The following is a 25,549-nucleotide window of genomic DNA, read 5'->3' on the forward strand; positions in this document are numbered from 1 at the left end:
GAGTCTTGAGTATTGCTATGTGCCATATTAAAGTAAACTCACTTACTCAATATCTGGCCCCCAAACGTCCCATAGTAAGTGACCAATGTGAAAAGCCCTGCAAAGGTGGATCCAGCATTTTTAAAAGGGAGGGATCCAAAATACATGTATCGACATCCTCTCTCAGATAATTTTACTGCCTACAACATGCTACATTTAGTTTTCAAAAGGAGAGGATGCGGGTAAGGACACTTTGCGACTTTGGCTTGTCCAGATGTGTGCATGCCTCAGTATGAAGGGTATGTTACTTTTTTAAGATAGTTTTTGGTCAGATACTGGTGTCAAGGTAGCCTTTGAACAATGGTTTCTATGAACAAATTTCAGGATGCAGTGACCCAGGCTCCTCGGTGTTTTCTGTAGAAAGTCAGATTGCTTTGGTTCAGGATGAACACCAGTAACCAAGTACCTTCTCCATACTTCAAGTCCTGTTAATCAACCAAAGTCCACAAAACAAAACTGTCAATAGGATAGGCAGCATTGGGTCAATCCTATTGATCCAGCCAATTATAAACTGATCCATGTCATTAAAACACCTGTAATAATGTACAGGTCTATATTGCCTGTGTGAGAAGGATTATTGCAACACATGCCTTTATTAAGTTTTCAAAAAGGTCTGGAAGGCCGAAAATGCTAGGGTAAAGACCATTTTTTTCAATTTACTCCATTTTTATGACAAAATAGTAAGATCAGGCATTAGTAGATTCACTGCTTCAAAACAGCGCTCAGGAAGCAATGAGTCAAAAACAGTTTTATTAAAGATGTTTGGTTGAAGAACAAGAAACAGATTCGTTTTTATATTAGGAATTGTTTATGATTCAGAAAGAAATGAACCAAATGTGTTAGTATTCCAGTCAGTTCAAGGTTGTGTGTACTTCAAACGTACCCATTTGGGGAATCAAACCAAGAACTTTGAGTGATAAGCCAACGTCTTAACCACTGCGCTACACCACCAACCTGTGTACCAGTAACCCATGTGCATGGACAAAGTGCTGAGAAATCAAGCATCATTATTCTGAGTTCGAATCCCAAACTCAAGTGGATCCTTGCAGCTTTAGAAGACATCCATACACAGTGAATTACGAACTGTTGCAATATCGTCATTGTTGGGCCCTTCGGCTTGGCTACCCCTCAACTCTCAAGCTCTCAGTAATTCACGAAATCAAATAACATATCCAGAGTGCCGCATTAAGCTACAAACAAATAACACATCAATGTACAGAAAGAATATATTTATACACAGTGCATGTTCACACAACTGCATGACAGATGCTAACATGCATAATAAATGGACGGAAATATTTGAAATTCCTCACACACAAGAATCGTGTTCTGCTATAATAAGTAATCATTCGGTGTCAAGGAGAAAAATGTACAGTGAAACACAATATCACAGTATACATGATTGTTGAAAAAGTTCTAAATTTGAAAGTATAAATATGTTTATCTCACAACAATATCCAATAAGGGTAAGGATGTGAAGGACACATATATAGTGAGTGAGTGAGTATGGTTTTATGCCGCTTTTAGCAATATTCCAGCAATATCACGGCGGGGGACACCAGAAATGGGCTTCACATTATACCCATGTCGGGAGTCGAACCCTGGTCTTCGGCTTGAAGAGCTAACGCCTTAACCACTAGGCTACCTTACTGCCCCTTTAAAATATAGAATAAGCAACAGTGACATTCAGGGATTCATCACAACACACAAAACATATTTCACTTTCAATTTTAAGAAAAAATATGCAACGCTATGTCATGGTAAAAATATCAGATGTTAAAAAATGATACCTTCAACAATCTCAGGATAATCACAAGACCACAGCCTTGGGCATTGGCATCAATAAATTATGATTATTAGTTCACATAATGCAATAAACTACACACGGTATACATACACACTTCCTTTATACACTCATATATACAAGAAAATCATATGATTATTTCAAAAGAAACTAATTGAGCACATGATTAAAGCATGTCAACATATTTTAGATTTGCCACAGATTAGATATTTACATGATGGTAAAATGGCTCAGGCTTGTCTTGTGCGTTAGGGAGTATCTGGGGTTTAGCCCCCCTCAGCAATATCCTAGCCATGGCATGGACACTTCACTCTACTACAGCCATCTCACTGGGGTTTATCTGGGGTTTAGCCCCCCTCAGCAATATCCTAGCCATGGCATGGAGACTTCACTCTACTAAAGCCATCTCACAGGGGTTTATCTGGGGTTTAGCCCCCCTCAGCAATATCCTAGCCATGGCATGGAGACTTCACTCTACTACAGCCATCTCACTGGGGTTTATCTGGGGGTTCCAAATTAAGTGCCCCAGGTAAGCAAATTTGTGAGGGGAATGATTCTTTTGTTGAAAATTGGTATTTTTAAAATATGTTTTCTTAAATAAGCAGTATTTCAACATTGAATCCATTTTGCAAAAATAACCATTCAAGCCTCTTCCTCTTACTATTATCAGTTATATATGAAACATCAATGCTTGAGAATAACCAGTCTCCATTATCCATTGAAACAGTTTCCATTGAGCATTAAAGTCAAAATAGCGTGAAAAAACAGGTGACCTGTGAAAAATCATTACATAACATTACATTAGTCATTAAACTACAATAGCATCACTGGGGAGATTCGAAATTCCAATTTGGGAAGATTTGTTAACATCTGCTGTCTATTTGGGGCCAAATATCTGCCTGTGAGCAGGTCCAGATAAACCTGAGTCATCTTCTGAATGATGAGAAAATGTAAGGTTAAAGCAATAACCCCTAGTGTTTGAGTCTTCAGAAGGATCTAATAGAAGAAATTAACATCTATAAACAAACCCACATTCAGACTGGTCAATTTGTTTACTATCCTGGTCGTTCTGTTAACTACCATGAACTATAAGAGTCCCCCGATAGATAAATCGGTATAGCTGCATATTCATTTCATGGTGAATACAAAGAAGTCAAGGTGTTTCCTGAGTCTGGAGGAATGACTGAGTCTTGTAGCATAATTCTTGGTGGAATGTTGACAGTCTCCCCACTGGAGGCGGTATTCGTTCGAAGTGTCCCTCACCATTCAAAATCATCATCAGATCCTTTTGGACTGAAAAAAAGAGAGAGCATAAAGTTGAGGCTTCTGCAGCATAGTGTTTGTTTGTTTGTTTGTTTGTTTGTTTGTTTGTTTGTTGTTTCACACTGCACTCAGCAATATTCCAGACGGCGGTCTGTATGTCATGGAGTCTTGATCAGACAATCGAATGATTGACATCACGCATATCGATCTATGCAATTGGAATACAATGAGATGCATCAACCAAACCAGCGAGTCTGACCACCTGGTCCCATTAACACCCCTCACAACAAGCATGGGTTGTTGGAGACGAATTCTTAAACCAAATCTTCACGGGGCTCTGCATCATAATGCACGTTTCTCACAGGCCTCTAATGCACATGAAGTACTTGGGTAGATGTGAGCCAGTGTCTCTGAGTCACACAAGTCGGTGGAACAGGATCAAAGCAGATATTCAGGTCAAAAGTCCTTCTGACCTAAATCATACGTAATTTGAACTTAAAGGTAGGTTAGCATGTATTTGATACCTCTTAAAATCGACTGGTATGATGGTTAAATGCCGCTCAAATTCCATCTATATAATGTCAGCCTGTAAATAATCGAGTCAGTGCAAGACAAACCAATGATTGATATAAGGACAAAAGATCTGATCGCCCATATGCATTGTCATAACCCCGACATATAACATCATTTCGTCATTACCAAAATAAGTGTTATTTTGTATCATTTTATTCTCGGTGAGGTAAGATCAATTGTGTCAAAGGGTTCATAACAATTATATTATAATTAGAGTTCTACTTTGTTTAAAAACAAAATACAATTTCCCAAAATGGTAACCGGTTTACTTTAAATGTATTCACAGCTAAAGATTATTACCCATTTCAGTGTTTTGAATTATGTGGAGTAAAAGAATAGCCAATCATTGAACTACATTCAGAATATAAACAATCATCAAAATAATCCTTGGATCATTGATATAATTTTGTTAAGGATAGGCTAAACTTAGAAGTTCACTTCTCAACATTTTCTTTCTTTTCATATATGGTTTATGTATGAAAATATAAAAAGCAGAGCCATTTCATAGAAAGAATAAAAAGTTAATATTAGGAATCAAATTTCGAAAACTAAAATATAAAATGTTGGGTATATCCGACGTGATGAACGTTAATGAATAATTAATGGGGCGGCAGAGTCGTCTTGTGATTTAACAAGTCTCAACAACATGGCAAACAGATTCTGCTGGGAGATTGCTGGGGATCTATTCTAACCCTGAAAACCCTTACCTGTGATGGTCTTCCGCTACTGAGATGTCATTATCTGTGTGGGGTGGAGATCCTTCCTGTTGCTGAAATTAAACACGTTGGACAGATGGCTCACAACAAATCTCACTGCAGGTGGGACACCAATGTATCAACTAAAATTGAACTTCCTCATGGGAAAAAGCATATTAGTCATCACTACCAATGGATTTTGTTGCAGGAGGAGATTCTTAACATTCAGCACATTTGTAGACCGAATGATCAGTCAACTTAATTTTTAGATGTATACAGAGAGAATAGGCATTCTAATTTGATATTTTAGAAATTTCTACAAGGTATAAATAGACAAATATGTTTTCAGGACTATCTATGGACAACGAATGCATTGGGCCTTGTAGCTGTATGTCTTCTCACCATGCTGCCAGATCTCACCTTGTGAGTGAGTCAGTGTGGTCTTATGCCATCTTTAGCAATATTCCAGCAATATCACGGCAGGGGAGACCAGGGCTTCACACATTGTACCCATGTGGGGAATCGAACCCGGCCCTTCGGCGTGACGAGCGAATGCTTTAACCACTAAGCTACACCACTGCCCCTTCTCACCTTGTGACCCTGTGACCATGTGTCAACTGTCTTCTGTACAACCTGCAACATGAACATGAAACATATTCTGATACTGATCCTGAAGATGTGTGAAGTGGTCAGAGAGTGTCTCTGTTCATATCATCAGGACTTGAACTGATCTCTAGCTGGATACATTCTATCACGTGATATCTTAAGAATTCTTACCTCTTCAGAATAATGCATAAAAGTACATGTTCACTCATGTAAGTTTGTTAAATGCTTCTTTGAACAGTATTTCAGCTTCATTACAGCATGTCAGCATGAAATCATATGTTGCAGGTCTTAGATGCTTAATGGCCCTGTCACACAACAACGTATAGCAGTAACGTATGGCAACATATGAGAATTTTTGCCAAAACGCCGGCAACGCTAGAAACACGCTATGGATAAGTTAGGTGTAAGTTGTATACGTTAAAAGCATGCTGGTATACCTTGTAGTATACCAAGGCTTAAAAACATTTTTGTGCATGCACACAATTTTCGGCGTATGGGAACGTATGAAGGTATGAATTATATGTTAGGCATACATACACCAGATATACGTTGCCCATACGGCCTATTTTAGGCACCTTTCCCTTACGCTGAGCGCTTGTCATATGTTACTCATACGCTGGCCATACGTTGAACACGCGAGACACACGCTGGCAATACGCTTTTATAAGTTATGTATAAGTCAGTGATACGCTACTAATACGTTAGACATGGGTTACATATACGGTAAACTCTTGTTATGTATATGCTATGGATACGCCAAAATCATGGTTTTTCAATGAAAGCTCGATGTATGACAGAGTACTAACTGTCTTTTACACGCTAGGTGCAAGTTACTCTAAAACGTTGTACTGTGACAGGGCTATAAAACTTTTGAGAAACCACCAAGCATGAGTATGTTGCTGACAAACCCAGGAACATACTCAGAGTGAACCAGGATTCAAACCCACAAAGGTTCTTGACATGTCAGAGGGACACAACACTACACTGTGAATTGCTACAGCACCTGTGACAACTGGGCCCCACATTCCGCGGGGTCATCTGGCACACCCCAAACTCCCTGAGGGAGTGGATGCTCAAATCTCACTCTTTGTAAAGGGAGGGGTAGTTACTTAACACATCTGTGAGACTCAAATATCAGAGTGAGTGAATGCTGCTTAAAGTCAGCAGTATTCCAGCAGGTATGTAAATGAATGAGTCAGGACCAGCCAAACTGTGAAGGGATACACAGTGATGAACCTCATCAGGGTACAGAGGCAAGCATTTACTTATACCTGACCATTTATCCACAGTTTAGTAAGTTTATACCACAAGCCATCTTCCCAAGGCAAGAGAGTTAACTGACTTTAAAAGTCCAGTTTCCACCCTTGCCGAACTAGGCTGGAATTCCTGGGCTCGATCGTAGCGCCACCAGTGGCTGTTAAGAGTTATGTCCCTTCTATGCCTCTCCTATGGACCAATCAGATATCACTTGCATTTGCTTCAAACAAAATGGCTGCGCCCAGACAAGACGATCTGATCGACAATCAAGATCTATATTGTGATAAAACAGCTCTTACATTGCGAAGTGCATCAAACCATGTGAGCACGTTGATTAAAAAAAGATTTGGAAAATATCTGTTGACAACAAGTTGGCGATCCACATGCTTTGCAAATCCTGCAATCGACTGAACTCTGCATGAAAGTTTACAAACAGGATTTCAATTTCGGTGCGTGATTTTGATTGGACTATGCATAGACTAGTTAGTCCAGCCAAAATCTAACTCAATAATACCAACCTAGTTCGGCAAGGGTGGAAACTGGACTTTTATAGTCAGTTAACTCTCTTGCCTCGGGAAGATGACCTCGAGCATAATGAACTGTGGACTTAGTCTGGCATGGAGGCCCAATAGAGGAACATATATTGACAAACATTGCTGACCACCACCATGTAAGCATACACACAATGAGACAGGAGCATGTAAATATGTCATTAAATCATAGCAGTTTAATGTTGTTAGTGATCTAAATTGCATTATCACTATATGAAAGAGTATAATTTATACATATACGCAAATGACATATTGCACGCATCCCTTGCTTAGAGCATATCAAATTGTACAATAATACATGAAGATATGGCAAATTATCAGCTTTCAAATGACATTTTCAATATGGCTGTTGATTCTGCCTTTCAGTCGAAGTACATTGCCTCTCATTAATAATTGGTAGATCTTTGTTCTGTTCACTACATTGGTTGTAGCGAAGATATTGTTTTTCTACATGCAGTCAAAAAGATTTTTTTCAAACAGGCAAAATTACTGTACACCCATAAGGGAGTGCTATCGAGGGCATAATTGTGTTCTGTGGCACTTTTCTTTTGCTGAGATGATAATTTCTGAATAGAGGTGGTAAAAAAATGAAACTAAATCATTTTAGAAAACTGACATCTGATTGAGTCAAGAACCCACCCTTTATTTATCTAATGGTGGTGAAAATTCTACCAGGGTTCACCTGATGCAAACTTCTTTACGTTTCAGCAAGCCCTTGTAATTTGAATTGGCCATGGGCCAATGGGCCAGCGGTTAAATCAACCCCTGTTCTTTGGAGGTGTCCGCAGACCTTCACGCAGACAGGCAGCGTATCAGAGTAAAAGATCAGATTAAAATGAGAAAGGACATCGCTCCTGGTACTTTTTGACAAATGTGCCATGTAGATGTTAGACTATGGTTCCAAACATGTGTCCAAATGTGTCATGTAGATGTTAGACTATGGTTCCAAACATGTGTCCAAATGTGCCATGTAGATGTTAGACTATGGTTCCAAACATGTGTCCAAATGTGTCATGTAGATCTTAGACTATGGTTCCAAACATGTGTCCAAATGTGTCATGTAGATCTTAGACTATGGTTCCAAACATGTGTCCAAATGTGTCATGTAGATCTTAGACTACGGTTCCAAACATGTGTCCAAATGTGTCATGTAGATCTTAGACTATGGTTCAAACATGTGTCCAAATGTGTCATGTAGATCTTAGACTATGGTTCCAAACATGTGTCCAAATGTGTCATGTAGATCTTAGACTATGGTTCCAAACATGTGTCCAAATGTGCCATGAACATGATGAACAGGATACAAAACAACAATTGTATTTTACACTGAAAATACAATACAACATCTTCAGAATATGCTGGTGTGTGAGCATTAATTACATGTGTGTGCCTCCATCAACATGCAGTTATTGCAATACTGTAGCTAGGTCTAGGTCAGACCTAGTTCAATTCTCGAACTTTAAGTTAGATCTACATGTATTTCCATTCCTTCACTAGACTACAGGTTAGATCTGAATTCTCTTGAATTGGTATTTGTGATTAATATGAGACAACTGCCAAATTAGTCGGTCCGGACCCCAATATGAGTGATTACATGCAAGCAACAACCACAGTTTTTATACAAACCTTGGAGCTGTCCTGGAACATAGCAAACAAGGTCAAATTGTAAAAAAAAGAAGAGTTTGGAACCGAAGTCCATCTTGTTGCCATGGAAACGTAAAAAATAGAAATTTCTAAAATTTCTAAATAGCAAAAGGCACCAGTTCAGCATGTACCTGGCAAACCTGCAAAGTTTCATGAAAAAATATTGAACGGTTTCTGAGTTATGCTCCGGAAACGAACCCTACCCTCACAGAACCTAAGTCCATCTTGTTGACATGGAAACGTAAAAAATAAAAATTTCTAAAATTTCTAAAGAGCAAAAGGCATCAGTTCAGTATGTACTTGACAGACCTGCACAGTTTCATGAAAAAATATTGAACGGTTTCTGAGTTATGCTCAAAAAACGAAACGTGACGGACGGACGGACGGACGGACGGACGGACGGACGGAGCCCATTTCTAAATCTCCCGCCAACCTTGTTGGTCGGATGATAACAAACTAAGTGAATGTTTTCTTAATTTTGTGGTTTATGGAGTAAACCAACTAGAACCAAAAACACAATTAGAAAATAAATAATAATAGTTTAACTTCATTTTTACTTGCCTGACCAAAAATCAAACAAAGTTACTGTTAACCTTTGTAATATTAATTGATTTTACACAAACCTCATACTAAAACAAGTCTATGCAACTCCCATATAAAGAGAAAAAAGCCTTCTCGGACCGTGTGTTAATACATGTACATGTTACTGTAAATATATTGAACATCCAGGATGTTTGACATCATCAACCACTTGTTCCTTATCACACCTGTTTCTCACCACCCCTGTTCCTCATCACCCATCTCTCCTCATCAAACCACCTGTTCCTCATCACTACACCTGTTCCTCATCACCCCACTCTCCTCATCACACCTGTTTCTCGCCACCCCTGTTCCTCATCACAACCCATTCTCAAACACCCAACTGTTCCTCATAAACAACCTGTTCCTAAACAGCCACCTGTTCCTCATCACCCCTCTGTTCCTCATCACACACCTGTTCCTCATCACCCCTGTTACTCATCACCCTCTGTTCCCCATCACCCCTCTGTTCCTCATCACACACCTGTTCCTCATCACCCCTCTGTTCCTCATCACACACCTGTTCCTCATCACCCCTCTGTTCCTCATCACCCCTCTGTTCCTCATAAACCACTGTTCCTCATCACCCCTCTGTTCCTCATCACCCCTCTGTTCCTCATCACACACCTGTTCCTCATCACCCCTCTGTTCCTCATCACCCCTCTGTTCCTCATAAACCACCTGTTCCTCATTACCCCTCTGTTCCTCATCACCCCTCTGTTCCTCATCACCCCTCTGTTCCTCAACACCCCACTGTTCCTCATAAACCACCTGTTCCTCATTACCCCTCTGTTGTTCATAAACCACCTGTTCCTCATCCTCCCTCTGTTCCTCAACACCCCTCTGTTCCTCATAAACCACCTGTTCCTCATCACCGCTCTGTTCCTCATCACCGCTCTGTTCCTCATCACCCACCTGTTCCTCATCACCCCTCTGTTCCTCATCACCCACCTGTTTCTCATCACCCCTCTGTTCCTCATCACCCCTCTGTTCCTCATCACCCCTCTGTTCCTCATAAACCACCTGTTCCTCATCAACCCTCTGTTCCTTTTCACCCACCTGTTCCTCATCACCCCATTGTCCCTCATCACCCCTCTGTTCCTCATCAACCCTCTGTTCCTCTTCACCCACCTGTTTCTCATGTTCCCTGTTTTTCTGCACCATGGCCATGTACTGTTTCATCACTGGGTCTATCCCATCATCTGACTTCTCCTGCCTCTCCTCCGTCTCTCCTCCTCCTGCACTACTGTGTGCCTTGGGTGGATCTCGCCCCTGATGCAAAGAACATTAAACTCTGTACTTGTAACAAGAAACACACCAAAATATCTGTACAATCCAAGTTTGAAGAAGAAGTTTCACTTCTCATGCATATTTCTTTTATATGGTAGATCCCACTATGCCAAACACAAAAGCATTGAATATTGAAAAAACTTGATTTGGTATGATTATCATCACACTAAAAGTGTGTTTGTTGGTTAACACAGCCAGTCCAGTCTGGACAAACCAGTGATGGGCTCATACATATGTTTAGGTGCACCACAGGGGGCTTGTACAGATGTTTAGGTGTGCCACAGGGGACTTGTACATATGTTTAGGTGCACCACAGGGGACTTGTACATATGTTTAGGTGTGCCACAGGGGGCTTGTACAGATGTTTAGGTGTGCCACAGGGGGCTTGTACAGATGTTTAGGTGTGCCACAGGGGGCTCATACATATGTTTAGGTGTGCCACAGGGGGCTCATACATATGTTTAGGTGTGCCACAGGGGACTTGTACATATGTTTAGGTGTGCCACAGGGGACTTGTACATATGTTTAGGTGCACCACAGGGGACTTGTACATATGTTTAGGTGCACCACAGGGGACTTGTACAGATGTTTAGGTGCACCACAGGGGGCTTGTACATATGTTTAGGTGCACCACAGGGGGCTTGTACAGATGTTTAGGTGTGCCACAGGGGACTTGTACATATGTTTAGGTGCACCACAGGGGACTTGTACATATGTTTAGGTGTGCCACAGGGGACTTGTACAGATGTTTAGGTGCACCACAGGGGGCTTGTATAGATGTTTAGGTGTGCCACAGGGGGCTTGTACAGATGTTTAGGTGTGCCACAGGGGGCTTGTACAGATGTTTAGGTGTGCCACAGGGGGCTTGTACAGATGTTTAGGTGTGCCACAGGGGGCTTCTACAGATGTTTAGGTGTGCCACAGGGGGCTTGTACATATGTTTAGGTGTGCCACAAGGGACGTGTACATATGTTTAGGTGCACCACAGGGGGCTTGTACAGATGTTTAGGTGTGCCACAGGGGGCTTGTACATATGTTTAGGTGTGCCACAGGGGACTTGTACATATGTTTAGGTGCACCACAGGGGACTTGTACAGATGTTTAGGTGCACCACAGGGGGCTTGTACAGATGTTTAGGTGTGCCACAGGGGGCTTGTACAGATGTTTAGGTGTGCCACAGGGGGCTTGTACAGATGTTTACATGTGCCACAGGGGGCTTGTACATATGTTTAGGTGTGCCACAGGGGGATTGTACAGATGTTTAGGTGTGCCACAGGGGGCTTGTACAGATGTTTAGGTGTGCCACAGGGGGCTTGTACAGATGTTTAGGTGCACCACAGGGGACTTGTACATATGTTTAGGTGTGCCACAGGGGACGTGTACATATGTTTAGGTGCACCACAGGAGGCTTGTACAGATGTTTAGGTGTGCCACAGGGGGCTTGTACAGATGTTTAGGTGTGCCACAGGGGGCTTGTACAGATGTTTAGGTGTGCCACAGGGGGCTTGTACATATGTTTAGGTGTGCCACAGGGGGCTTCTACAGATGTTTAGGTGTGCCACAGGGGGCTTGTACAGATGTTTAGGTGTGCCACAGGGGGCTTGTACAGATGTTTAGGTGCACCACAGGGGACTTATACATATGTTTAGGTGCACCACAGGGGACTTATACATATGTTTAGGTGTGCTGCAGGGGGCTTCTACAGATGTTTAGGTGTGCTGCAGGGGACTTATACATATGTTTAGGTGTGCTGCTGGGGACTTATACATATGTTTAGGTGTGCCACAGGGGGCTTGTACATATGTTTAGGTGTGCCGCAGGGGGCTTCTACAGATGTTTAGGTGTGCCACAGGGGGCTTGTACAGATGTTTAGGTGTGCCACAGGGGATTTGTACAGATGTTTAAGTGTGCCACAGGGGGCTTCTACAGATGTTTAGGTGTGCCACAGGGGGCTTGTACAGATGTTTAGGTGTGCCACAGGGGGCTTGTACATATGTTTAGGTGTGCCACAGGGGACTTGTACAGATGTTTAGGTGTGCCACAGGGGACTTATACATATGTTTAGGTGCACCACAGGGGACTTATACATATGTTTAGGTGTGCCACAGGGGGCTTGTACATATGTTTAGGTGTGCCGCAGGGGGCTTGTACATATGTTTAGGTGCACCAAAGGGGACTTATACATATGTTTAGGTGCACCACAGGGGACTTATACATATGTTTAGGTGTGCCACAGGGGGCTTGTACAGATGTTTAGGTGTGCCACAGGGGGCTTGTACAGATGTTTAGGTGTGCCACAGGGGGCTTGTACATATGTTTAGGTGTGCCACAGGGGGATTGTACAGATGTTTAGGTGTGCCACAGGGGGCTTGTACAGATGTTTAGGTGTGCCACAGGGGGCTTGTACAGATGTTTAGGTGCACCACAGGGGACTTGTACATATGTTTAGGTGTGCCACAGGGGACGTGTACATATGTTTAGGTGCACCACAGGGGGCTTGTACAGATGTTTAGGTGTGCCACAGGGGGCTTGTACAGATGTTTAGGTGTGCCACAGGGGGCTTGTACAGATGTTTAGGTGTGCCACAGGGGGCTTGTACATATGTTTAGGTGTGCCACAGGGGGCTTCTACAGATGTTTAGGTGTGCCACAGGGGGCTTGTACAGATGTTTAGGTGTGCCACAGGGGGCTTGTACAGATGTTTAGGTGCACCACAGGGGACTTATACATATGTTTAGGTGCACCACAGGGGACTTATACATATGTTTAGGTGTGCTGCAGGGGGCTTCTACAGATGTTTAGGTGTGCCACAGGGGGCTTGTACAGATGTTTAGGTGTGCCACAGGGGGCTTGTACATATGTTTAGGTGTGCCACAGGGGGCTTGTACAGAGGTTAAGATGTGCCACAGGGGGCTTGTACAGATGTTTAGGTGTGCCACAAGGGGCTTGTACATATGTTTAGGTGTGCCACAGGGGACTTGTACAGAGGTTTAGATGTGCCACAGGGGGCTTGTACAGAGGTTTAGATGCACCACAGGGGACTTGTACATATGTTTAGGTGTGCCACAGGGGGCGTGTACATGTTTAGGTGTGCCACAGGGGACTTGGACATATGTTAAGTTCCACCACAGGGGACTTATACAGATGTTTAGGTGCACCACAGGGGACTTGTACAGATGTTTAGGTGTGCCACAGGGGGCGTGTACATATGTTTAGGTGCACCACAGGGGACTTGTACATATGTTAAGTTGCACCACAGGGGGCTTGTACAGATGTTTAGGTGCGCCACAGGGGACTTGTACAGAGGTTTAGATGTGCCACAGGGGGCTTGTACAGAGGTTTAGGTGCTCCACAGGGGGCGTGTACATATGTTTAGGTGCGCCACAGGGGACTTATACAGATGGATGTTTTTTTCTGGGAATAAGAATCTCAGGAGAACATACTTCTAGTCGATTCAGTTCTTCTTGTTCTTTTTCAAAAGCTTCTTCTTCTATCCTGCGTCTCTCTTCATTACGACGCTCACGCTCTTCCTCTAACTTTTGCCGCTCTTCCTCCACTCCATCACTACCTAGATGAACAAAAGCTCATGAAGTAACTTTCTTTTTTCCAAGAGCATATAATCACATGTGGAAGCCATGATTTTATAATTAGCCCTTACATGCCTACGTGGCTGGAGGTTACTATCACTTTGTCTGTTAGATAGTAAACACCTGGTTTTAATATAATAGGAAGTGGAAAACATATTGAAACACAAAGGAACCCATCAATACTCCATGTGAATGATAACATGTGAGTACGTGTGTCATATACCCAAAGGCTAAAGAACTATCTGGAGCCCTGGTATACACAGTTGGAAGTTTGACCAATCCAAAAGGCATCCAGTCAATATCATCATCATGATTATCAATCTTTAGTTTCCAATAAATTTACATAATCACTGTTACTTTAGTGTTTAAATATCTGTTCATATTTCATATGTTAATTTTGACGAAGACAGACGGAGCAATGTTGCGTGTAGCAAAGATATTGATGGTCTTATAGGGGTATTGGAGCTTTAAAGTCTATCATAATATTTTGCAATGCACAATGCAATACATATCATGATAGATTGCATAATTTAAATTTTGCAGTTCAAAAGCTATCTGATACATTAATTGATGAATTTGAACAAAAAATATTAAATAAAAATATGATAAAAATCACTATTTGAGCATAAAAAAATGATATTGTGATACTTATCATGGAAAGAATGAACCCAAATTTACCAATATATCGATAATGGTGCACACCCTTATTGTCTCATCACCTTGGGAGGAATTAATCATGAACTTTCAGCGCTTCTCAACAAATGACATTCTGTATTATCAAGGTCTTGTCTGAAAGAGTCTGGAGTTATCTACCTTTCCATGCTGTGTCCAAGGAGATAGGAGGAAGACTTGACGGAGGAAGAACTGGTGTTGTCAGATCCTCTCTCGGGTGATGTCCACTCTGTGTTTCAATTGGCTTTAAATGGTCTGGGAAAACAAACAATGCTAAGATGTGACTATCTTGGGGTGAGGTGAGGTGAAATGGGGTTTAACGTTGCGTCCAAGATTATTGCACTCATATTGCGGTGTGAATGCACGTGTGTGTGTGTGTGTGTGTGTGGCTGTTTGTACTAGTTGGCACTGATGCCGATTTACAGTGCTAGCCCACTGAGATACCATGCCACAGTTTAACACGAATACCCCACGCAGACACAGTAAACTAACTCCGAGCCGACCAGTCCTTGTTTTAGCCTTTGAATGCCGAGCGCGAGACAGGGTAACAACAAGTACACTCTTTTAACATCTTTTTGTATGACGCAGCCGGGGATCAAACCCAGGAACTTCCACTCTCCTGGCAAAGCCTCTGGAATGGGTTTAGGCTTTCAGGGTTATGAGTTCAAAACATATATTCAGAAGTTCTCAAATACATACAGTTCATGTTACCAACCAGGATTGACAGACAACTCTGTTGGCACTACAATACTTTAAGGATTCCTGCATACATCTGGCAAACTATTCATGTCATGCAAAAGTATTTTTTGCTGACTGTGTTGCATGTCCAGTGGGTTAGACTGCAGATGCAGTGTTAAAGGCAACTCTGTCGAATGGAGGAGCTGTAGCACTGAGAGCTTAAATTTGAAATTGGCCCATATTACTACCAACATGTAACATGGTAGCAATTCTTATCAGTTATCCTTTGCTAAAATTGCCTTGCAGCAGCAACAGATTCCTTGGCAACAAGTCAATGAAGAGAACAGGCGGGCACTTTGTACTGGGGCTCACTCACCATCACCCGGACTATGTCCATCACTTGACTCGGACCCTGCTACCACCATGATGCCAGGAGACCCTGGTCTTGCCTCCAGGTCTGATACTGTGATTGGACGATGCTTTACTCGCAATGCCTTTCTGAAACACAGAGTTGTCTCCCTTGAACACATCATGTTCATCAATTCCATATTTCATTCTCCATAGTTTACAAGTTACAATGGTTATGCTCCACATACCTGTTCTACAAAGGAAGATTTGATAACGGCCTTTATTGGGCCACTTGAAATGTCAAATTCAGGGAAGTTCGGCAAACTTGGAAATATTGGAATGAAAAATATCAGTCATGTACAAATAGCTAACATTAAGTCTTTTTGCTTCCTCAAACTTGCAAGCTTTGGACTTCTGACATGATCAAATACATAAATATGGCAAAAACAAGTGAAAAGGCCTGTCTTTCAAACTTCAAATGAAGATCCAAGACTCCAAGACCCAGAATGATTTTTTCATCACAATGTTATGTTTGTACTATGTTACATAATTCTCTGAAACTCAGTCTAAGAAAAATGACTCATGTTCAAATATAAGTAAAATGCTCCCTGAAAACCTTAAGCTTTTTGGCACATTTTATCCTTATCTATGTACTTTGTACTGTCATGAGTCCCAAACATGCAACTATTGAAATGAACAAAGCTTAATTCTCATTCATACATGATAACTTTCGGAATTTCGTAAATTTTTGCTCACTTCTCATATATAAAGCAGAAAGTGTGGGACAAAATTAGCCCTTATCATACCTAGACATTTTAGTGCATTTCAAAATTCACATGATACAAATATTCAGTGGAAAGGTTACTCAAAACAAACTTCCAAAATGGACAAGAGTTTTACCTTAGCTTTCATCAAAGATTGGGTGTGTTGGCTTTTTATGTACTCTAGCTAACTACTTACATGCTAGAAACGTCTTATGACACCTACTCAAGTATTGCAGAAATGACATGACAAGGGATAGCAACAAAACTGTACCTAAGTTGGGAATGATCTACAGCAGGATGGGCAAACAGTTTTATCCTCTAGGCTATCCCAACACCTGATCTGAATTGACTTAAAGATTTTTAAAACTGTTGACTAATGACAAAAGAGACTAAACATTTACCATCTCTCGCAATTGACACCATTAAGTCCCAACAGGGTGTGTGACTCTCAAAAAAGCAGATCAACAAAGTACATTGTATTCAAGTGGTCAGAGTAGGGCTGTCCCCACCTACCCATTGTCCAGCCCATCATCGGACATGTTGGAGATGTCGAACCTCGGCACAGGCTCCACTGATGCCCGGCCCTTGTCTCGACCTCCGCTCAACTCCTCAAAACTGTCTGCAATTACAACATAATGATGATTGAAAACTCAAGATACAAAAAATAATAAATATCTTCATACAACTGGAGAACTGGCACTCTCCTCAAATGGACATTTATGCCTTGTTTTACATTCATTTTTCTGTTACTTTCAGATCATATTAGCATCGATCTATCTATTGGGATACAATGACATCCTTCAACCAAGTGAGTGAGCCTGGCCACCCAATCCCATCAGCTGCCTCTTAATGAAGACCAATTCTAACATGGAAACTAGCTCTGTTAGCATAATAGTCATGACATGGAACACTGTTTATCAACATTTGGCAATCACTTCATAAAGATCCCTATACACAGATATTACATGGTTTTTATAGCTGAGCGACCAATATTCCATCAGAACACAAAACATGAAGAAAAGGGGAGAAAAATGAATTGTCTCAAAAATATTTTACATCACTCAGTTCAAGTAAACATTCAAAGTGCATTAAGTTTATGGAAAAAGGTAATCAAGGCAGTTGTTTTTCATGTTGTGTGCAGGTCCGGGGCATCACCTTGGATTATAGTCTTTGAGTCCTGGGTACTTTGAGTTTGTAGGTCCCATAATGACTACTCCAACTACAATTTATTTGTTGTTGGAGTGTGTGTGATGTTTTATGCTTATTTTAGAAAGGAAAAGGCATTATTAAGTTATATACAGTTACCATGGTTACCATTGTCATATTCAGCCGAGGAGGACCTCTTGCTGGCCTGCTGGTATGGTGTGGAAGACATGGGCCGATGCAGCAAGATGGGACTCTGTGCAGGGGACTCGGCATGATGGGAGCCTAGCCAACACACCAGATACTGAACTTTGGAACTGGAACTGCATTATACTGCTGTAGCGATTTAACAACATACAGAATATCTATAACCATTTTCACAAGTTTTGAGTGTGAGTATGGTATTAGGCTGGTTTTCAGCAATATTTCAGCAATATCACACCAGAAATGGCCTTCACACATTGTACCCATGTGGGGGACAAACCTGGGTCTCCGGTGTGATGAGTGAACGCTTTAACCACCAGGCTACCCCACCATCCTTAAATCTCAGGTGAAAACAGATGTGTATGATCAGGATCAAAATACACAGGATCTAAATCAATTTACAGGATTGATAATTTACAGCTGTATAATTATTGTCCCACATTTTTCCACATGTTATTGTGTTTTCAGATACAAAAACATCAGTCTGGTGATCTTGTCAGATACATTTTTTTCCAGAACTTCATTTATATTTCCAGTATTGCCGCAGTAGAGTGGAAGTGTCTCCTACCTCTGGATGCTCCCTGGCTGACTCGTTTAGGCGACAATCTGTCCGGGACAGAAGCTACGTTGGTCATCTGGTAGTGGAAGTCAGTATATGCTCTCTCTAAATTCTGTTATTATACAGGATACAAGTCATCAGTTGAATGTCACATGTTATGGCCTACCAAATAAGACTATTTTGCAATAACATGACCCAAAACAAAAAACATAAAATGTCTTTTAGCAACTTAATCCATGTGTCAGAACTGTTTCAAGTAAAACCAACATCACATCACAGGTGTTTGAGATTGCCTGAGGTCACATATTTATAACATTTGGTATTGCAAGCCCCTTATGCCTGAAACCTGACAAAGGTTTTCTCAAGTGCTAATTATTTCACCCAATATTAACATGATTAAAATCAATCATACAAGCAATGATCATTGTTTTTATTAATCAGGAACCTGAGAACATATTCTCACCTGAGCTTCCTTCTCCAGACTCTTGAGGCGGTACTTAGCCTCCGCAACTACATCGGCTGAGGCTGCTGACGACACTTCCTCCTCCGATATCTCTCCATGATGACCACCACCAAAGACAAGATCAACATCAATATCATTGTACACATCCCTGGCATCATATCGACCAGGACGTCCTTGACTGCTGGAGAGACGACCTTGACTACTGGACAGTCGTACATTGGACGTGTCTCGAAGCCTTGATTCCTGGCCCATTGATACGTGGGATGCACTTGGAAGTCTGAAATCATGAAAATATGATGGTTCACAGACATATATCTGCCTTTAAATTGTCAAGTTTGAGTTGTCTTGTACAATCTGAACAAAATCGCCACACAAATATTAGAACTTTCACACAGAGACAGGTGCTTTTTCCTGCATCATGAAACAAGTTACTGAAAGCAGATGATATTCACAATCTGACTCAAAAGCTGCATCCTGTGAGTAAAATTGTATCGGTGTGTTGATGCTGATGAACTTGAAGAAATTGAACTTTTAATGTTTGGACAAGTATGTGATACAGGAGTTAGTTTTGTTTAACGCTGCTTTGAACAGTATTCCAGTTATATCACGGCGTGTCAAATTAATGTGGGAGGAAAGCTCGAGGCATTGCAGGTCTTAGACGTTTACCACTTTGGTGAAATCCAAGAGCACAGGATGGTGCTGACAGATCTAGAAACGTAATCGGGGCGAACCGGATCAGATTTGAACCCATGATCACAGGACCAGCGTGCCAAAGGGACGCAAGTCTGCAAAGCGTATTGTGGCACCTTAGGTGACTGGTGTGTAAGATGCAGGAAGCCATATAGACTTACCCTCCACCTTCCTCTGTGTGTGGCTTTCTGTACACCTCATTGTTGAGAGCTGTGGAGATGATATCAGATATCACATATATGATGGACAGTGAACATTTTTGTTTTGGTAACGTGCCATATTGTAAAAAAGTGATGCCGACACTATTGACTACAGAACTAACTGTTCATTGTCTATTTTCTATTTCTTATTGCATTTGTGGCAAAAAGATAATTTACTTGGATATTACATTTCATAATTTAATGAAATTGTGATGAAGTATGAAGTAGATCCAGTAGTGATCAAATTACAATAAATCTAACAATCAAGCGTATTTAAGTTCACAGGCTGCCACATCTCTTCAACGCCAACTTGTCATGGTCAAGGTGTGAGACTGCCTTGTGATGCATGAGTTGCGTTTCTAACTTCACAGGCATTGTCAGACTGCCACATCTCTTCAACGCCAACTTGTCATGGTCAAGGTGTGAGACTGCCTTGTGATGCATGAGTTGTGTGTCTTACTTCACAGGCATTGTCAGACTGCCACATCTCTTCAACACCAACTTGTCATGGTCAAGGTGTGAGACTGCCTTGTGATGCATGAGTTGTGTGTCTTACTTCACAGGCATTGTCAGACTGCCACATCTCTTCAACGCCAACTTGTCATGGTCAAGGTGTGAGACTGCCTTGTGATGCATGAGTTGCGTTTCTAACTTCACAGGCATTGTCAGACTGCCACATCTCTTCAACGCCAACTTGTCATGGTCAAGGTGTGAGACTGCCTTGTGATGCATGAGTTGTGTGTCTTACTTCACAGGCATTGTCAGACTGCCACATCTCTTCAACACCAACTTGTCATGGTCAAGGTGTGAGACTGCCTTGTGATGCATGAGTTGTGTGTCTTACTTCACAGGCATTGTCAGACTGCCACATCTCTTCAACGCCAACTTGTCATGGTCAAGGTGTGAGACTGCCTTGTGATGCATGAGTTGCGTTTCTAACTTCACAGGCATTGTCAGACTGCCACATCTCTTCAACGCCAACTTGTCATGGTCAAGGTGTGAGACTGCCTTGTGATGCATGAGTTGTGTTTCTAACTTCACAGGCATTGTCAGACTGCCACATCTCTTCAACGCCAACTTGTCATGGTCAAGGTGTGAGACTGCCTTGTGATGCATGAGTTGCGTTTCTAACTTCACAGGCATTGTCAGACTGCCACATCTCTTCAACGCCAACTTGTCATGGTCAAGGTGTGAGACTGCCTTGTGATGCATGAGTTGTGTTTCTAACTTCACAGGCATTGTCAGACTGCCACAAATTTTCAACACTGACTTGTCATGGTTGTGAGACTGCTTTGTGATGCATCAGTGTAACCTGTAACCTGACCTACCCTGGTGCGTCATGGCGAGATGCTGGCGGAGATCAATCACCTCTCTGTTCATCTCCTTCATCTGTAGTGTCTGCTCCTCATAGTGGCGGACCAACTCTCGGTTCCGGTCAATCTGAAGACAAGGCACAAATACATCAACACCCACAACTACATCCATATCCACAATTCATGTTAATAATAGTAGAATAAAATAGTATTCCAGCATATTGCTTCCATGACCAACTATATGCAGTTAGATGCCATTAATAAACACCCAGCTTAACTACGGCGGCCATTTTGTGAACATTAATATGGCACATGAGTGTAGGCTGGAATTCCAGGGTTACATATGGACTGGAAAAACAAGTCTACGCATAGTCCAATCAAAATCACATGATGAACTACACTTCCAGTTTGAAAACAACATGGATTTCAACGTTCAGATTTTGGTCGACTGTGGGATTGGCAAAGCATGTGTACCACAAACTGGGCTTCGACAGATATTTGGAAAATCTTGTCAAAAGGTGCTCAAGTGATTTTATTACCTTCTCGAGGTAAGACCAATTTTATAACAATACAGATGTTGATTATCAATCAGATCGTCTTGAGTGGGCGTCGCCAATTTCTTGGAAGCAAATGCAAGTAATATGAAAGGTGGAATCTGATTGGTCAATAGTAGGGATATGGATGGGACATAACTAATAATGGCCGCTGGTGGAGCTAAAATCGAGCCACGAAATTCCAGCCTAGTTCGGCAAGGGTGAAAACTGGAAGATGTAACTCCATCAACATCCACAACTACATCAACACCTACAACAACAACATCAACACCCACAACTACATCAACATCCACAACTACATCAACACCCACAACTTGTAGAATTTTCCTATTCGGAATATTCTATAAGTAATACGTTACCACTGTTATACCGAGGCTGTTGTCTCCCACAACTGCTGCTATAGCGAAATCTACCACAGAGATCTCAATTACCTCATGCAGCACGTGCGTAGCCACCTAGCTGCCATGTGACACCCTTCACTCTTGTCTCCTGCGAGAGCAAGTGCTCGGGGGACGGACGGGCGGGCAGCAGCCCAGTGGTAACGTATTACTTATAGAATATTCCGAATAGGAAAATTCTACAAATTACATTAAGTAATACGTTACCACTGTTATACCGAGGCTGACTACCACAGTAGGCGGTGGGGAGCACCTACAACCCGAATCCTGACTGCTAGCGTTCCTTCCGACCAGCGGAAGTAAACACCAAGGCGGAAGCACTCGATGCGCATGCACCTAGCTAGGCGTTACCCTATAGGAATACCAAAGCACTGTCAAGCGCATACCGTAAGGCTCAATCGTCATTGCCAAAACGATTGGTGACTCCAAACGGCCCCACTGGATAGGTATTTCATCGCCGCAGCGGATGAGAACACTGTATCCGCGTGAGCTTAATCTTAGATCAGGTTAAACAGTCGAAAAGAGGGAAATTAATTTCATTCAGACCGTATATCCCAGAGCAAGCCTACTTAAAGTATGCATTAGGCGCGTGACCTAATTCCAGTATTTGTAAGCATGCATCACAAGGTTGGGATACACGACAGACAATTAAAGACATAATTGTCAAAATACAAATAAGGACAAAGCACACAAAAAGCCGCCCTCACCTGTGGTGTGAGTGCGCTGGTTTGCGGGACCCCAACTCCTGTACCCACGGCAGTGGGAACATTGGAGTAGACCCAGATTGACCACCGTGCAAGGTCAGACGCCTGAGGAGTTCGGAATTGCGCTGGGCACACCCCTTAGGTGCCCGCTTGCGCCGCGATCCGCGGGCCAAGACGGTGCACACTCTCCACGACGGCATCAGCGACCTGTTTGAGGTAATGATTGGCAAAAACCGAGTCAGAACGCCAGTAACAACCTCGTAATATTCTGCGAACAGAGATATTCGAGTGTAGGGCAAATGTTGCCGCTAGCGCCCTGATCTCGTGCGGGTTTGACCCCGCTACCGGTAACCCCCGAGACCGGTACGCCAGATTGATGACAGAACGAAGCCACAACGCAATCGAGTTGCGAGGTATGTCAACCGTGCGATTAGGGTTACACGATATGAACAGACGGTCACGCCCTTGTCTACGTTCATTCGAAGCCTTAAGATAATACTTAAGGGCCCTAACCGGACACAGCGCTCTGTCCTCAGTATCAGCAGGATGTAAGATTTCTTTGAGTGATCTTACAGTGAATTCTCTCTCCGTTTGCCCGACTCTCTGATTCTTGGCGACGAAGCCCATGAGCAGGCCCAGGCGGACCGCTCCTTCGTCACCCCTATCGAATCGTACCTTGGCGACACTAGGGAAAGATCCCAGGCCGGTGCCCGAAGGCGGCCCTTCTTAAGATCGTGTTGTTTGAAACCCTTGATAATACCCCGTATCACCGGCTCTTTGGAGAGACTGGTACCCATAGCAACGTCCCGTACCGTAGCAACGGACGAGACATAGTTGGCAATGGAACCCCCGGAGAGTTTCCGGGTCTCTCGCAAGTGAGACATGAAACGAGCAATATCCTGCACAGATACCTTATCTGGCGAATGAATGCGATGTTTACAACACCGCTTCGTGAAAATAAACCAACGTGCATTATACACCTTCTGGGTAGAATCACGATGCATACTAACGTATGCCCGAGATGCCTGGCGAGAAAAACCTTTACTCCTCAGACGCTCGGTGACAACATCCACACGTGCAGATTGAACTGCCCTGCGTTTGGATGAAGCTGACGGGTGTGAGGGTGGATCAAGAGATCTGGTCTCACAGGCAGTGGAAGTGGCGACTGCGTGACCTTGGTCAGCAAGTCGGGGTACCACAATCTGTTCGGCCACATGGGCGCGATCAGTAACATTTGACAGCGAACTCCTCAGAGCCGGCTTAGAATGTGTGGTATCAACGCTGTCGGCGGGTAAGCATAAGCGTCCAAGCCCGTCCAGTCTAACGCGAGAGCATCGTGATCGATGGCCCTCGGGTCCGGGACTGGTGATACAAACAACGGGAGTTGATTGTTGAACCGCGTTGCGAACAGGTCGACCATCGGACGACCCAAACGTTCACCTCCGTTGCTAACAACTGGATTAAAAACCGTTGCAGCGGGCGGAGTTGGAGACGACCCCATTCGGTGCAGTCCTGGGCTGATACAAGTAGCCCTAACAGCTATTCCCAAAAGTGAACAGTCTGTTGCACCGCTAAGACTTTCGCAATCATCGCCTGAATCTTGTGCCACCAGTCTGGGGGGACAAAGAGGCGATGGGACACCGTGTTGAACCGACCTCCGATGAACAGCAAGTTCTGAGAAGGGGTTAACTCGCTCTTGGGGAGATTGATAATCCACCCCAATTGCTCCAAGAGCCGACGTGCGAAAACGAGATGGCGTGACAGGGTGTCCGTCATTCGATTTGCTACTAGCGAGTCGTCCAGGTACGCGAAGTACCAGACACCCCTCCTGTGGAGGAACCCCACTATGGGGGTGGTTAACCGGGTGAACAGCCAGGGAGCGGACGTGTGAATCATTCTGAGTTCGGCACTGTCCTACTTGGGAACGAGAAATATCCTGGAGTAAAACCCCGATGTTATTTCTGGTAGAGCTTACTCCCGTGCTGCCCCTTCTCCACCAACCTGCCGATGGCATCGGCGAGGATGGGAAGATCGGTTTCCGAATCGAAACCTGCCAACGGGGCAACGGTGAGCGGCGGATTTGCTTTGAGATCAAGCCGATAGCCGTACCGAATCGTGTTGACCACCCACGGGTTGTCGAACACTTGTTCCCAATTCTCCCAGTAAGTCTGGAGTCTGGCTCCCACTGGGGAAGGAGAGGGGGCCCTGACAGGCTGCGGCAGGCGCAACTGTCCAAGGCCAAGTGACTCGGGTTCGCCTAAGGGCCAACCGAAGTTGGTGCTGTCGGCATACGAACCCCTCCAATGAGAGTCACCTGGAGGGGCCCTTGCCATCCTTAGACGACTTGGGCTTCCCCCAGTTCCCCGTCTTCCCGTGAAAGGGCAGCTGATTGCCCATACCGGAGCCCTCAGGGCGGGGCTACTTCCCAGAGGAAGAAGAACCCGACCCCTTAGACCTACCGGCCGCAGCAGCCTGGGGCGCGCTCCGGTTAGGAGCGGCACCCAGGCGCCTATGCAGGGACCCAACAAGAGCAAGTGTGTGCCGAGAGTCCTCGGCAACGTACTCCAGGGAAGCATCTAAACTGAGCAGGCAGTTGTAAATGCGCTGGTCACGGTCCGTGGGAGAACCTTCGACCAGACTGGCCGCTGCAGCCAAGTAAGTGTCTCCGTGAGACATGGAGTGCTGAGCGAGGGCGTCCAGCTGGTGCAAGGTAGCTTGCGTTACCGTAGCAGCCGGTGGGGCACGGACACCCAACCGCTCAACATGGGCCTCCGCGGTAGGACCAGCCTCGGGAAAGGCAAGGTCAAGTACCGGGAATAAACCCTTTCTCCACGACGTCGGAGGCAACAGGAGACCCCGACCGGAGGCCGCCGCGAAGGCGTTCTCCAAGGAACGCTTGATACCGCGCAGCAAGGTTGATGCGGGGAAAGCCGTGTCGGAAGACTCATCGTATACCTCGGAGGAACCCACAG

The 25,549-nt window shown here is 43.6% G+C and overlaps 1 protein-coding gene across 2 annotated transcripts in view; it reads right to left on the minus strand.

Annotated features, from left to right (window-relative positions):
* Window positions 1–1,253: 1,253 nt before the first annotated feature.
* LOC124143660 (oral-facial-digital syndrome 1 protein-like) overlaps window positions 1,254–25,549 on the minus strand; it is a 42,207-nt gene continuing 17,911 nt past the window's right edge. The window contains exons 17-30 of one of the 2 annotated variants that reach the window (XM_048387622.1): window positions 20,937–21,048; window positions 19,570–19,618; window positions 18,719–18,995; window positions 18,265–18,367; window positions 17,664–17,777; window positions 16,863–16,968; window positions 15,614–15,735; window positions 14,701–14,814; window positions 13,744–13,868; window positions 10,143–10,283; window positions 8,415–8,426; window positions 4,966–5,007; window positions 4,387–4,448; window positions 1,254–3,136 (exon numbers count right to left, since the gene is read on the minus strand). In XM_048387622.1, the coding sequence (XP_048243579.1) occupies window positions 3,103–3,136; window positions 4,387–4,448; window positions 4,966–5,007; window positions 8,415–8,426; window positions 10,143–10,283; window positions 13,744–13,868; window positions 14,701–14,814; window positions 15,614–15,735; window positions 16,863–16,968; window positions 17,664–17,777; window positions 18,265–18,367; window positions 18,719–18,995; window positions 19,570–19,618; window positions 20,937–21,048 (1,413 nt within the window). In that variant the 3' untranslated portion in view covers window positions 1,254–3,102. The remainder of the gene's footprint in view (window positions 3,137–4,386; window positions 4,449–4,965; window positions 5,008–8,414; window positions 8,427–10,142; window positions 10,284–13,743; window positions 13,869–14,700; window positions 14,815–15,613; window positions 15,736–16,862; window positions 16,969–17,663; window positions 17,778–18,264; window positions 18,368–18,718; window positions 18,996–19,569; window positions 19,619–20,936; window positions 21,049–25,549) is intronic. The other variant, XM_046512686.2, reaches the window with a different exon arrangement.

The sequence above is a fragment of the Haliotis rufescens genome, unplaced genomic scaffold (genome assembly GCF_023055435.1).
Source record: "Haliotis rufescens isolate VD_foot unplaced genomic scaffold, xgHalRufe1.0.p SCAF_7, whole genome shotgun sequence".
In the NCBI taxonomy this organism is placed as follows: domain Eukaryota; kingdom Metazoa; phylum Mollusca; class Gastropoda; order Lepetellida; family Haliotidae; genus Haliotis; species Haliotis rufescens.